General features: G+C 35.8%; 1 protein-coding gene across 1 annotated transcript in view; it reads left to right on the top strand.

Annotated features, from left to right (window-relative positions):
* SEMA5A (semaphorin 5A) overlaps positions 1-16,146 on the top strand; it is a gene marked incomplete at its 5' end in the record, with an annotated part of 210,120 nt that overhangs the window by 61,008 nt on the left and 132,966 nt on the right. The window contains 2 exons of the mRNA XM_057370806.1: positions 9,962-10,024; positions 15,910-16,008. Coding sequence (XP_057226789.1) covers positions 9,962-10,024; positions 15,910-16,008 — 162 coding nt within the window. The remainder of the gene's footprint in view (positions 1-9,961; positions 10,025-15,909; positions 16,009-16,146) is intronic.

The raw sequence follows: 16,146 nt of genomic DNA on the forward strand, positions 1-16,146 counted from the left end.
TTTTGGGGTATTTTGGGGGGTTGATTGTTTGATTTTTAAAATTATTTAAATTATTTTTATTCTTGTTTTTATTTTTGTTGTTTGTTGGTTGGTTGGTTTTGCTTGGGGTTTTTTTTGGCAGAAATTGTTCTTTATTTTTTTCCCTCAAGAATACTGAGATATCTTCATTTTTACACACCCTGCAATTAAAATATAAATCAATTTTGATTATTTGGAATTTTTTGACTTTGCAGTTTTGTAGAGGTGCTCTCAGAAYAGCCTGATATGAGTTTCAAACCCATTTCATTCTTCACAGTAAAAGCTGAAATGAGTGGACTTTAGTCTAATTCTCAAGTTCTTAAGTGTTTCAGAAGTTTCCTATTATTAACTACTGTGTAGAAGCTGCCCCTTTTCTGTAGTGGATATTGAGAATGTTTGCCATTCCTTGCCTTTCTTCTGTTCTTCTTAAACAAAACTTGCTTTGATTTTGGAGTGCTTTGCTCTAGTAAAAGCTCTGGGATTTGGAACACTGACTTCAAAAGACTTTCAGCAGAAAAAGCACAGGAGAWTTTTTAAGAAATAATTCCTAGTCATAGGTTTTGTAACTTTCTGTTTATAATTATAAACTGGCTTCCAACATAAACCACTGTTAAAGAGCTAAGAGCTATAGCATACCCATCAGGGGACAAATTGTTAATAAGGTGTAATTTGAAAGGGGAAAGCTGATGATATCTGCAAAAGGAAATAAGAGCCCCGAGGCTGCATRGAAGTGCCTTATTACCAGTTGCACTGCTGAATGAGTTTTATTTATCATGTTTTAATAGTTCCTTCCACTGAGCTTTCAGCRACATTGGAAGAAAAATACCAAAGTACAATATTGTTCTTCCAATGCAGCAAAGATTATCTAAATCAAGAAATATGGAAAAGGTTCTACAGTAGTAGAACATGACACAACTGTTTCAGAAATAAATTTTTCAGTTGGCCTCCCTGTGTGAGGTACTTACTAAAATTTCTGTGTGTCATTGAAATTTAGGAGATGCTTTTCTCAGCACTTGAAGGGCTCTGAATCTAAAGGCTGAGTAGAGTTTCCTAYAAATCTATGAGATCAGGAGGGAGGGAAATAGGAGGGGAAAAGTTAAGATGAATTATTCAAGATAAGATGATTGTTTCAGTGACTGCTTTCCTAAGATTCCCTGTCAATGTGCAGTGAGGTAAGCACCTTTATATGTGACGGGGCTATGTTTTCTCTTTAAGCAGCTGTTCCATTGTCTTTTCAGAAGTGGCCAATTTGGGTCTGAATGTTTGCCTTTTAGAAATTTGGTAGAAATCAGCCACCCTTTTACTGTTGCTGCTATGAGATTTCTAGATGTCACTGATCTTCACTAATTAATAACTTGGATGATGTTATACGTACATAATAATATATAACTTGGATGAAATACAACCTGGAGGTGCAAAGTTCCACRTGTCATTGACATTGTACCAGTCCATTCACTTGTGTTAAAACAGGGGAAAAAGAATCTTACATTCATTTTTCATAGCCTCACTGTTATCTCACATCTTAGTGATGAAGTTGTAATTTAGCATTGGGTTACAGGGCTCTGGTTCCTGCTGCTCCTTCCATTGTGGTTGGGGTACGATGTTCCCTTAAAAACATTTCCATACTCTGAGCAGATTCTCTCCTCAGTCCTGAGGCTCCTGTTTGTCTTTCTCACCCTTGATTTCTGTATAATTTATCTGTGCAGCTACACTCCAGTGATTTTCCTATTAGCTATAGGTTCAAGATTTCTCMTTTTAATAAGCATTTTTTGCACTTTGTGTCTAATGAGAATTTTTCTCAGCCTGCTGGGTTTTTTTTGTCCAGCTCCTAAGCTCATGATATTATCTATAAGTTGATGACACTCATTTATGTGTCTTTCTACTTATTCTTCTCCATATTCTTGCAATTTTGTTTCTCATGCTATTTTAGCATTTGTCAAATTAAAGCCAATCATTTGAAAGGAAACATAACCAAAATTGAAATTTCCTTATTCCATCTTTCTGTTTGTAAACTGTCAATTGTGCTGTCATCAAGTGTGTTGCCAACTCTTTGGAAATYGTTGTTCTTTTCTTTTTCTTTCTGTGTTCATTTTTTCCCCATCCACCTTCTGGGTGTGTTACATATTTATGTGTTATCCTTGAATGGAAAGAGGAAGACTGAATCTTGATTTTCCCAATCTTTTCACACCTTTCTGAGTAATTAATTTAACTAGAACAATGGAGAATATGYGTCTCCTTGCTGTCAAAACATGGTTTTTTTTCACTGGCTTTTCACTGGACAAGTTGCACGAATTGGTGGTTCTTATATTTTGTCTGTCATTAGCATTCTACTTCCTCTGTACTTTCATCTATGTAAAATATTCTTACCTTGATTTGTTTGCAAATTTAATAGAAAAATATGTATTTTAAAGTACCTTCAACCRTTTTTGTCTCTTCACTGTCTTGGGAGATACCATTTTTAGGTTAACTTTAAAGAATATTTTTGTTATTGCAAATAACAGTTATTGTAAAGTACAATATTTTCTCTGGCCTATAGATGGGTATTACTATTAGCAGAATCAAGCCTGCTGATCCTAAAACCTGATGACAAAGCCATTTAAATAAACAAAAAAGATGAATGGAAATTGTGATAAAGTTGTTCTTCTCTTCCTAATGCAATATTATGTACAATATTATATGGAAACATCCTTACTTTTTTCCTAGTCTCAGTTCTTCAGTATGARTTAAAAGGTGTTACAAATTTTATTCTCCAGTGTGTCTTTCTGGATCATAAGAGGGTTTTTAGCTCACACCTGGAAGCTGTAATACAGCTATGTTTAACATCCCAGGGGGAAGATACAGTATATTGGCTGTGTCTCTCAGAAATRATTTCAGGAAGGTTTTTTATTTGCACAAAGTCTTCTGAAGTGCCATGGCTTCCTTGGCTGCCTGTGGCTGGAAGGTGAGGATGGGTGATTGCTGGGCACTGCACATCAGCGTGGCTGTCTTGATTGTCCACATTCCAATGCCGTCTCTTCCTTTCAATTTCTGTGAAACTTTTTAGCAATGCATAGGTGTACAGGAAAAAAAAAAAAAAAAACCCAAAAAAACCCTTCTGTTTGCCTGTGCTCAGGGTCCTAACCAAGATTTTTGGCACTCCAGTACCAGAGCACTCTTTTCACCACTTACTTTGTTGTTAACCTTAGCAGCTGGAAAAGTATGAAATTATATTGAAATTCCTTTCACTTCTTTGGAATAAAAAGAATCATGACATTTCAGCACCTAAAAGTTTAAAACGCTATTTGTAAAAAAAATAGCATAAAGCAAAATGTTGCTTTCAAAAGGTTTTGGAGCAGACTAAAATCAATCTTATTTGAAAAAAAAAAAACCCAAACAACCCCAGGAACACTTCAAAACTCAAATGTGGTAACACAGATGTTAAATCTTAAAGGATTCATGTGTAATTTATTCAAAACATTAAATTTACTATATGTAGTATAATTTCAGAATGTGCACTAAAGATGTGTTGTGAAATCTCATTCCTACCTGCTGAATGTGTGCCAAGTTTGGTAGTGCAAGAACATTTTCTTGTTTCACCCCTTCAGCACAATCCTGCATTCAATTTTTAAATGTCTATAAAAGCCTCAAAATGGCAGATTGGAGCAATAAAAACTTTGAAAGTCACCGTACAACAATTTTGGGTCTTTTAATATCTCTCTGGGAGCAGGATTGAAAATCCTGCTTCCAAACATACTCAAATTTTGGGTTGCTAGCCTCTAGGTTTGGAACTTTATTTTCCTCTATTGAGCTCTGTCTGTTAAGTGTAAAGCAAGTGGATATTTTGTGACATTTAGAAATMTTTGCAGAAGATGAAGAGGGGAATGCCCAGGTGGATGGGTAGCTAGCATTTGTGAAAGGTCAGTCTTGGGCAGAGTCCTGTGTCCTTCAAGTCAGTGGAGCGGCCCAGCACTGAGGATTTGCGAGTCTTAGGAACTCTGAATTCTTCTCTAATATGGTTAATTTTTTTCTTTTATCATATTAGCTCTGACAATTTTCAACAACTGTTTATTTGCATAGTCAATAAAATCAGATGATTAAAACTTCTTCTGCTTCATGAATTGGCAGGGTATGTACTTCTCACTTTTTTATATACTTCAGGCTAGTATATTTGGAATAAAATTAAGTTGACATCAGCTCCTTGAAGCCATATAAAGCTTCAGATATTACTTGGTTTAAGTACAGAATTATATATCTACCAGGGGATCTCAGTTGTAACTGAATTCCAAAGCCTGGAAAATTCATGCATGATTTTATGTTTATTTCCATTCATTTCGCAGTGCTTATTTTATAAGAAACTGTAATTTTTTAACTGTGGTTGAACAGTAAAAGCTGATTCTGAACAAATGAAAACACACATGATGTTATTCCCAGGAAAATAGGCTGCTACATGTGGCAAAAAAACTTGGAGGCAAAATAATGCAGTGACTTCAGCCAATTAGTAAAGTTGTCCATATGGTGCTGGACTTCTTGTATGAGCTGTTGGCTTATCACTTCGTGTGAAAGCCTAACCAGGATGCCTTAAATCCTCAGAAACCAGCTTTTTTTTTTTTTTTATTTTTTTTTTTTTTTTTTATTTTTTGTGAGCCAAAAAGGAAGGCTATATTAAAAGAAAGCCTCTTTTTAGTATTTTATTCTAGTTTTTCACTCAGAGAATGATAGTCTCCCAAATTGTTTGTCAGGAGCCTATTGGCGAGATAGGCAGCTCCAGCAATAAYGGCTGCAAGGATGAGGGGTCATGACTCTGTGGAAAACAAGGAAAATGGTTCCTATGAAGCAGAGAGAGGTATAAATCTTCCTTAAGTGGCTTTACATGCTTGCTGGAAGCAAGGATGTCATTACACCAAAGCATGCCTTGAAATTCCTGGTACCCATCAAAACCAGCGCGAGCTCTGCGGCTGCTAATTTGCTGTTAATGTCTTGCTGGTGCGCTGCTCCATGGCTGCATTCTTTCTTTGGGTTTACGATCCTGACACTTTCTTTATGGCCTCTTTAAATTCAGCTTTTGGAATCCAACACGCAGAGCTAATTAGGCAGGCTGCAAGACACCCTCGCCAAACAAGTCAAAACATTTTGAAGCCATTCCAGGGCTGGACTTGATGTGAACAGTAAGGCAATATTACTCACGTTTGTTGACATATATTATTATGGTTATTGCCATTATACCCCAACTCCCCAGAGTGCTGTTTAAATACATGATACAACAGATGAAAGCAAGCAGATAGCGAAAAAAGGAAAAATCGTGTAGCTGTTAGTTTTTGGCATTGTGTAATTAAACCATCTTCTTTAGTGTTATTTTTGCCAGTATCTAATTAGCAGAGCCATCTGCCTAAGAAGTGCTGGACCATCTGTCTGGAGTACTGTTCTGTTCATTTCTTGGTTCTTGACTAATTAACTTCTTTCTCTATGAAATGTAGTAGTACATTCTGTTTCTGCATTTCAAAGTTCATATATAAATATATATATATGAATGTATACCTGTCTACTTGTATATGTTTTGAGTGTCTGTGCAGCTGTGGGACCATAGTTCTCCTGGGAGGTCTGATTATACTCAGTTATGTGTGCAGCTTCCACTGTAGGTGAAAGCCACACTTTTTTTGTTGACCTGGCAGTAAAACTAATACATCACTCACTTAAATCATTCTAATTGACCAGTCCTTTCTTGACTGTGTTCAAGTTTCACATTTCCTGTCTATATTTACTAATTGAAGTTAGAATCATAGAAGGGTACCATATTAAATTCAAGTACTTAAGGCTGGTTTTCTCCCTGTTGTATTTTGTAATTTTTCTGGAAAATTATATAATTATTTAKGTYAGAAGGGACCTCCAGATATCTTCCCTGGGTACTTCCTTTGTTGCTGCATGTTGAGCATGTAAGAGAATCCCTTGRCAGTTACTTCTATGAACATTATTTACTGTTTCTACACTTTCCATGTTTCTCTTTTAGTGTTCTTCAAACACTTCCACTGATTTTGGATAAATCAGTTTAAATTAATGATTGTCTTTCATTTTTCATTGGAGTTAATTTGTTTGCAGTTATTTAGTTTAACTTGCTGAATTTAGTTTAATTCTAAGAGAGACTCTTATTGTTCATCCAGAGAAGTTACTAAAATATTTTTTTCCAAAGAATATTATTAATTTCCATAATGTAACTTCTAATTTAACATATATGGGTGTTGGATGTACATTTTTCTTCAATTTGAAGATAATGGTTTCATTATATATTCTTGAGTTGGAATTTTTTTCCTCACTGGCTGGAATTTCTCTCTTCCTACTACCCCTTGAAAATGTCAGGAGAGATTTCATCTGAAGTTTTGAAGTTCTTTACAAACATCAATATTTAATAAACTGATACAATTATTTACAATTGAAATTTTACAAAAAGCTGCCTGCTATCAGTTTGGAACTTGACTTCAAGCTTAGAGTTAAGTGTGCACCAAAGCCTTGGGTTTATTCAGTCTGATTTTATGTCAGATCCGTGTGGAGCTTTGTGGTTCGTGCATTTTTTTTTTTTACCAAAGAAAACAATATGGGTTTAAATGAGAACTGTGACATCCTCATTGGAGTACACTGGGTTAAATTCAAACTGTTATCTGTCGAATGTATTCTCTAGAATTGCTCACATTGACTTCCACACTGCTAAAAATCCCACTGCATCACATAAGGTTTATTTATGTATAAGAGAATGTATTTATAAAGAAGATTGGGAAATTAGGAGTACAATAAGTGAAGGCATTAAATTTACTGAGGTGCTGGAAAGACCAYATCGACCACAGGATTTATAAAAGCSATGTCATTGCAAATATTGTCAGCTTGCTCCCAGAACTGACTGATGTGCCACCTCACACCCTGCTCCTAAACCTGTGCAGCTGTGTTCTTTGCAGAGATGTGTAGCTGTAACTGTGTGTGACCTATCCTCATTTCCTCTGACACTGACTTYCAAATCCCTATTTGTTTTTTCCCCAGAGCGAACAAATTTGAGTGGTTTGGTTCAATGAACTTCATTGTTATCTTAAGTAGAATTATAATATTAATTAAAACGAGTGCACTGAATGATGCAGGTTGTACTTTGCATTTGAAAATTAAAGGTTTATGTCAAGAAAAGTAGAAAAGAAAATATCCTAACAATATAAACCTCAGCTGTATAGACCTTCATAGTGAATCAAATATCCAACATGGTATTCGTATCATATCTGCACTCCTCTGAACTTCATGGAAATGCCATCAATCAGTATTAAGCAGGAGAATATGTCAATTTAAGGGAAGCAGTKGATAACAGTAAAATCTTTAAACATGGTTTTGCACTTGCTTTCAGGAATACTGCAATCTATGTGTGTCCATCTGRTCTTTTAGAATGAAAATTTCCAAGTCATAATCTTCTAATGGYAAAACCCACATTGTTATTATTCTGTTGGGACATTTTGTTTTGTCTTTATGTGCTGAAGATTCAGGACACAYGTTTTCATCTTTTATTCCCACACTGAAATGACATTTAGTTTGAGGAGTTTGCTACATGTCTTCCTCCTGCATATAAGCAGTAGACTGTGTTGTRTATCTAAATTTCCTTTTTTTGGGGAGCTCCCCTGAATTTCCTGAAGATTGGAAGGAAGAAAGAAATAGAGCTTTGTACAGAAGTGTTGTCCTGCATTACTGAACTATGTGGGARCCTTAGGGACCAAAATACAACTGATTGAGCTACTCAGCTCTTTTCAGATGCCTTTGTACTCTATTTAATTTGCAGCCTCCTCTATCATTATCTCCTCTAGCAGTTGTACCATGGGCTGTAGGGCTATAAGTACACTTATTTTCAAATCTGGGATTTAACTTTGTCACCAATGTGTCTGCATTTATTACTTGTCCAGACAATATTTCTCCTTTTTAGCAGATGTTGTCATGAATTGGGTTTTCCCAGAGGATTTGCAATTTGGTTGAGTTGTAAGCATATATATTTATATACAGTTGTCGCAGTTTCTTCTGTTTGGGTTCTCACGTGTGCTGTTAACCATGATGTCCAGAAATATTCAGAATATAATATATTATTTCGCATCCTTCTCCTTCAAATTACTATTACTTTAGAATTAGAGCCAATTGAAAGCTGGGTATTTGGCCAATATCTTTCAATATTTGAAAATTGATTCATTGATAAACATGTTGTATTTAATACAATCATTTTCCTGCTTGACATGTTCATGCTTGACATATTTTTCTCAGTTCAGTTTTGGCAAGAATTTTCCTTTAAAGCTTGCTTTTAAGCGCCCATATTTCACTCCCTTTCTGCTCTGATCTCCTTCTGGTAACTAAGTCTTCAATTTCTCCAGGCATCTGATTTTTTTTTTGTGTTTTTCAGATATAACATGTTCAGTACTTGTATCTAGAGCCATAAAACACAGAGATTCAGTGTGTCCTAATGGATTGCTTAGGAATTTAATTGGTTGTCACATGATCTCTGTTACGAATGTGAATTGCTTTTTGCATTACYGAGTCAAAAGAGTTAAGTCATTGCYGCATTTTCATCTAACTTAGGATGAGATTTCTGTCACACTGCTAGATACGGTTTGTCATAAATTCTAGGGTCATTCACAAGTGGATTCTTCCAGAAGTTTTCAATATATTCCCCAATATGCCATAGTAATTTAGCATTGCAAGAGCAAATGCTGTGAATAGGAAGGTTTACAATGGGAGAACTAATAACATTAGTTTTCATGAGTCTTTTTTTCTTCAAGTGAAAAACGCTCATTCTTGGGCTTGTTGAAGCACAAATACTCTGAAGGTTTTTTCCCCCTTAATTTAAATAGATTTTCACCCTAATATTAATCAGAGAGTCTGCTTGCCATTAGTGCAGTCTCCATTAAAAGACAGGCACAAAACATTTCCTATATTAAATCTGGATAAATGGTCYTTCATTATTTCCTTGTAAATAAAAATGAAAAGGCTGTGGTTTCAATAATTAGGCAGCAGTGGTTACCTCAGAAATCCCAATTCTTCTTAATAAAATGTGACGTGCTTTGTGGCATTTTTATCTAAAGAGCATACGGGTGTGCACTGTTGAGGCAAAAGAATGCAGGCTGGTTTAAAATGCGCTTTGACTCCAGAGCGTACACAGGCATTCAAATATGTACATCTATTGGCACATTAACACCAGGCACACAACCTGCTCCACCGAACAGTAAAGTTTGTCACTCATAGCTGCTGAATGTTAAATCTGGAAATAACTGGAATTAACKCATGCAGTGAAACTGKAGTAATTCAGGGTGGGTATTACAGTCCTGGCATAAATGTGTTGAAGCAGAGMGACAGCTCAAAAAATGAGGATAAATTGCTTCTGCTTTGCAGTGCACTGTTTCCCTGTTGTCTTGTATGTCTCTGCCCATTGCTTTTTTCTCTGGATGGATGTTTTAGTGCTTCTGATTAGTGCTGCAGTTACACTTTTAGAGACTAAAATCTCCATTTGATGCTTGAGATAAATACTYCAAAAAGTGCAATAGGGCAAACTTTCCCACGGTGCAAGGTTTCTCAGCAGAGCTGACCTCAGATGCTTTGGTAATGAAGCTCAACTCTGCTGGAGAAAGAGGTTCAGCCTTTCTGTGTGTTCCTCTATCTTCTTACCTTAATAAAATTCACCAAAAAAGCAGCTAAATAGTACTGAATGTAACTGGTTATTTCCACTGTGGTGATCAGTATAGTGAACCACGATGTCGGCCAGCTTCCTTTTGGATTAAAATAATGAAAAACTTCCAACAGCAAAGCTACATTTCTACAGAGAAAACTCTTAATAGGCGTTTATGGATAGGATCATCTATAAAACATCAGTATGTCTGAAACACATATCACACACATGGGCTTAGATAGCTCAAAGGCTCTTATTTCTGTGTTCCCTGCATCTCTAACAAATTCCTTTTGGTTGCAGGCAGTGGAGTGGCAATGTGATGAAGCTACTAAAAGAGCCTGTTACAGTAAAGGCAAATCAAAGGTAAGCAAGAGACAGCTGTTCTAATAAAAAAATTATGTTAATAGCAGATGTAATTCAGTGTGTAAATTTCTACCTTGTCCATTTTTACTGTCTCCCTTTCTGAAGAGAGATGTAGGAAAGGAGTCTGACACTGGTGTGTAAGCAAAGGAATAAAGAAGAATATAGGGAGCACAGGATGAGAGATAGAGTCATGTGATTCTTGTCTGAAATGACCATGAATTTAGCTTCCAACAATTGATCATTTTGACTCCACAGGTTAAACGTGGCATGTCATATGTAGTGAACTGTATTCTCACTYCATTTTCTGTGCTGTAAATCCTGAGTAACTGTGTAATTACTTTGTAAAATTCTCAATTAATATCCCTGTGTTTAAGATGCAATTTTATTWACTTTTTTATTTCTTGTCTATTGGTGCTATGAAGGAAATAATATTAAACTCACTAACTTCTTAGACTTTGAACTTGATATATTTTTTGTATTTAAAACCAAATCTTTATCTGGACAAGTGCAGTTTCTTTTAYTCAGTACAGGTAAATGTAATGGTAAGATGGAACCTGCGGCTGTCCCAGTCTGAAGCTAGTTATCAAATTAATTATAAAAWCAGTTAGAATTTCATGCAATCTATTTTTTAAATTATTATACTGCTTAATGGTTACAGTTAGTTCAGTTAAAATATGAAAGGAAAACTCATAGAGATAAGTGCAAAAGAGCCTACTTGTTTTAATTCAGTAGAATGTCTTTCATACATCATTGTGGTGCAAATCTCAAAGAACTCAAAGAAGCTTCAGAAACATATTCTGAAAGCTCTGACATCTAGTAGAGAAGGAATCTCTTCTGCATAGATATCTAATCACTGACTTTTTAACTTCCCCCATTAAACAGTTAATTTCCATCTCCTCTTTTACTAAGTGTTGGAAAATAAAATTGCAGCGTATGACTGCACATTTGAGATTAAAGGGAAAGAATGGCCTCACTTCAGAAGCAGGACCATGTTATACCTTGAGGTATAGAAAACAAAGAGCTTTTAAAACCTCATATTTTAAGCAAATGTTTAGTTTTCTAAGTTGTTACTTCTCCCTAGAAATTTTATGCTTCAACATGTAATATATCCCTCMAGCCTTTATCCTCAGCTTTCAGATGGCAATACCTGTAAGAAAGGGGATGTGCTAAGGSTCAATAGAATATGATTGCATTGATCAAGGGGCATATACAGTAGAAACTATTCTGGTAGGAGTTCAATATGTAACTAAACACATATGGCTTTGTTTTACAGTGATTTCCCAAGTTTAAAGCTGTGAGAATAACGTTCAACTTGTCTGAAAGTCACAGTGCAGGGACTGTGATCTAACATAATCAATGGAAGTAGTTGTAAATTCAAGTCTGTAGTAGTGCACTTTTGAATAAGATGTTGACAAGACTGTTCCCACACATTTGATTCAACAGTGTAAAGCATGTTGCTGTTAAATAATTTTGCTGTGACAAATACTCAACTGGTGATAAACATTTAAGAATGGACCTCAGTGTAGTTTTTTATTCAAGCAGACTTTCATTTATGCTCATCACACCCTTTTGAAGAAGATGGTGATTGGAACTTAAGCTGTCACTGTAAAGTAGTATCTATACTATTCAAATAATAACCTGATTGTTTCTCAGTATTGTTATTATTTGGTTAAAGATTTCATTTGTACCCATAGCCATGTTCCTCATTCACCATCTAGAAGAGGAGTATAGTCCTGATGCTTCATTACATTAAAAAGTAATCCTGGTAGTAAATATTTATCTTCTTATTGTTACTGTTTGGGTTTTTTTTTGGTGTTAAGACTTTGTGGCCTGAGAGCTTCATATGGGAGTTGCTGGAGAATGCAGAAGTATTGTCTCAGGAGACCTACCCACCTGGAACGACAACTCTCTTTTTGAACTTTTCATGCCTCTTTTGTTTTTGCTAATGTGGTCAAGGTTAAAATCAAAGGATGAATTTATGACCAGAGAAAGGGTAGTTCAATGATGTTTGTCTTTTATTGCCTTATTGCCAAGATTAAAGCAAGGTCACTGTACTCTCTGTAGAAGGAGATGCATGCAGATGAGGAAAGCAGCACATATGCAACATGGTTCACTTCCTAGTCAAATCACAAAAGCTTTGCCTTGGAAAAACTGGGAATTATCAGACCAGTATGAATTCACTCCAGTACCACAGTGAACGATCCCTCTTCAGCAGAAATCTCCTGGCAAACACAATTCCAGTTACTGCTATCAGAAAAACTCTTTCCTTGGCTGTTGTATAAATATATCCAGCTCAAATCGCAGAGTTGCTGGGGGTTGCATTCCTGTAACATTTCTCAGGTGAATTCAAATTTCAGGGCAGGCAAATGTAATTGTAGGAAGAGACAGAAAAGGCTGGAGACAAAATATGTRAGACTGGCCCAGACTGTGGCAAAGGAGAGCTGGGGATTGCAGGGATGGCTGTGGGTAGGTTTTTCATTCAGATCCTGGTTTCTCTTGAAGCTCTGCTGACCACAGAGCAGCACAAGGGCAATGAGTTCAGGTGGCAAAACTGAAAGTCACTTTACTGATGGACTCAATGCCCCGAAACCAGAAGGTGGCTTTGAACCCTGAAGCAGCTCAAGTAGTTTTGAGATAATGGTCAGTGAAGCACAACTCTTTTTCTGTTCTTGAGAAAGAAGCTGCATGGAATTTTTGCCTGTAGCTATTATCAGTTGTTCTGAGGTTTGTGCTTTAGAAGCCAACAAGAGAAAAGAGTTGAAGGGGAAAATATATAGGGACATCTGTCACATTTGACAGCGTAATGCGCACTTGACTTTTGAAGGCCGATGTTTGTTACTCAGACTTCAGACATTTATACATGAATTTAAGCTGTTGCCTAAAATATCTAGTGGCTCCAAGAGTGAGCCACACAAAATTATGTCCTTGTGGCCAGCATGCATTAGCGTTCAGAAGTCTAAAACACCACACATGATTAAGAGAATAAATTTGCCCATTCATGCTGACCCTTGTGGTAGGGAATGCTAGAAAGCAAAAATGTAAATGCGCCTGGTAAGTGTACAATAAACCAAAGAGAGGTTAAAAATAATAATGCTAATTGAAATTAAGTCCCATCCCTTGCTTATTTAAGAATCTAATGGGTGGGTGTGTTATTATCTGAACCTTCAATAAAAGTATTTAAGAATTAAACACAGGTGTGTTTAAAATGTTGACCTATGCAGGAAATATTGCTGCAGGAGGATAACTATYCTGTGGTCAGACTGACCTTGAACTGTCGAGGTGGTCTTAAACTTAAGTAACAGCCTAGCCTGCCTGGCTGCTGAATTGTTTCTAGTAGTYGTATTTTGTTTCAGATATGCTAATACAAAAGTAGAAAGTACTTCCTAAATGTATTTCTTTATTTGAGATRTATTTTTATGGGTCAATAGGAAAGTAGATGACATAGAGGCCAAGATGAACTGGAGAATAAGACTACATAAAAGATGGCTGTTAAGCCTAACACCAGCCCCCTGAACTAAAACATCCTTTGGTTTTGAAGTCCTTTGCCATTTCTACAACACTCATCTCATTTTTGTGTGTGTCAGAAGTGAACCAGTACAGCCAAGCTTGATTTCAGAGCTAGAAAAGTATCTCTGAACAATTCAAGTGGCTAAATAGCAAAGTCCTTTTTCAGTTTGCTTTTGGGTAGCAATAGTTTTATTCATGGCTAAGCTTTTTTCAAATTTCCTTTTGCATTAATGTGGATATTTTTTCAATTTAAGAAAAGTCATTTAAAAAAGTTACTATTTCAGTTTCCTTTTTTTTTTTTTTTTTTTTTTTTTTTTTAACAAAAAATTTGATATGAGTTGTCTTATTTGCCCTGTTGCAGTAACAATTGTTGTCAAGTTGGCACTGGACATGGGAACATTAAAGAAAGAATCTTGTGATTCCCAAGAATGTCAGAGTTTAAGAAAAYAGCATTATTTCTGAACAAAATGAGTGGGTGATCAGCGTGCAAATAATTTGGAAATGACACTATTTCAGGGAGCTCTGSAATATGAAGAGGAGAGGTTGGATGGGCTGTAATGTCAGAACCCACTTATTTTTCCTACACTTACATTCCATGCCTTGCTACAAAGGGCAGAATGGAAACACACCAAGGAATAAATTACTGCCTTATATTCTGTGAACCTCCTTGAGCACCCTTCCTACAAAAAACAAAAACAAAAACAAAACAAAAAAACCAACCAACCAAACAAAAAAAAACCAACTAAATAACCAAAACCAAAAAAACTTGCCTTCTACTTTTTAGGGTTTTTTGGTCATGGTGTTAAAGCAGCCTGAAACAAGGAAACTGCTAAAACTACCAACACTGCCAAGATGYGAAATAATTACTTTTAAAATGATTTGTTGTACTGCTCAGCTCTGTTATATAGCTGTGTATTATCTTCTTTTTGGTTTAAAGAATATTAAGATACAGTTTTATAAAGTTCAGTATAAAAATTTCTTAATTTTTACCCAAATCTTACTTCTAAGATGTTTGTCTCTTACCCTTAAAGGCTCAAAGAGAAGCATTTAAAAGCTACATTTTCATGAGAGGCTAATGCAAGTGTGGGTTTGAGAGGTATTTTTCCAAGAGGTAGTTTTTTTTTTTCCTGAGATTTTAGAGGGTTTTTTTTGAGTTTATTTTTAACTTTACTTGGGTGAGGAAAGGTATAGAAGATAAATTCTGAGACTTTTCTCAGAGACCTGTAAAGTACTTTCTCCATCCTCTTTTGCAGTCTATTTTGTGCCTGTTCAATTTATTCAGGATTATATTTGTTGTCTTCCAGGATGAGAGTCTATTTTCAAGATAAACAAGCAATCCATTTAATATAACTGTAGGCCAGATAATGGGACTTCTGTGCTATTACTATTGTATAGATTTACTTACATGATTTCACTTAATATCTGCTAGAATTGCATAGCTATATTTTCACAAGGTTTTTTTTCAGGCTTTTTATGAGAGTAACTTGTGGAGAATGCTAGAGAGCATTCAGATGTAAGTTTCCAGGGAATTTTATTTTCTCCAAACAAATTGTTGATCATTTTATYGGATATGGGCATTGATTTTTTTCAAGGGAAGTGTTTGAATTTTTCCTCAAACAAGTTCTGGGAGATTTTTAATATTGGAGGAGAAAGCTTTCTGTCTGAATAAACAGTAGAAATTGCTGTTGATTTCTGGCTCCTGAAATGAGAGATACAAATTTCATAAAGCCTTCACCCATCCTATTGAGGTAAAAAATGTGTTAAATTATTCCTTATTTAATTTATAATTAAATTATAAAAGGGAGAGCATCTTTGTATTGTGGTAATGAATTTTTTTGAGGAACTTTGAATTAACAGGAAAGTAGACATAATAAAACAGATAGGGTAAATTATTAAATTAGTGGTAACAAATCTGCATCTGAACATCTCAAAAATTTTGGTTGTATTAGTTTCATTTTATTCTAATTACTGACAGCCAGTTCTTTCCTCTGTTTTCCTTGCAGCTTCCTTCCTTGGCCTAATCTGTCTGAAATCAACATCTTATCTCTTGAGACAGTAGTGTATTATTTAAGACAGCCTCTTTCAGATCATCTATTTGAACTATCAGTTTCAGCTAAGCTTTGAAATATATCCTGAGAAGAAATCTTCAGTGCTAGAGAGGGTTATTGTTATACTATTAAGAGCTTTTCAGAGAGGTTGATGGATGCATGTGTGTGAATAAGAAATCTGTGCATATTGGGATTGCTAACTCAGGTGTGCTTAAGCCTTGTTTACATAAATTTTTTCTGTGTGGATAAAAAACCTTGGAAAGCAAAGTGTTATTATTCTCCTCTGTACTCTTCAGTATCACTGARTATATTCTCTTTTCTGCATGGCAGGAGGAATGCCAGAACTACATCCGAGTGCTCCTYGTTGGTGGCAACCATCTCTTCACCTGCGGAACCAACGCGTTCACTCCAATCTGCACCAATCGCACGGTACGAGTGCAGAGTTTTGCCCCACAAGCTGAAGTCCCTGTTYTGAGCCAGCAGATTAAAAGGCAGAGCATGCTTTGGCTGAGAGTTAGCTGTTTGTGTATTGATGGGTGAGCTGGTGTGTGAAAGGCTGATTTAGCT

This window comes from Malurus melanocephalus, unplaced genomic scaffold (assembly GCF_030028575.1).
Source record: "Malurus melanocephalus ecotype Western Australia unplaced genomic scaffold, MMel_1.1 scaffold_133, whole genome shotgun sequence".
In the NCBI taxonomy this organism is placed as follows: Eukaryota; Metazoa; Chordata; class Aves; order Passeriformes; family Maluridae; genus Malurus; species Malurus melanocephalus.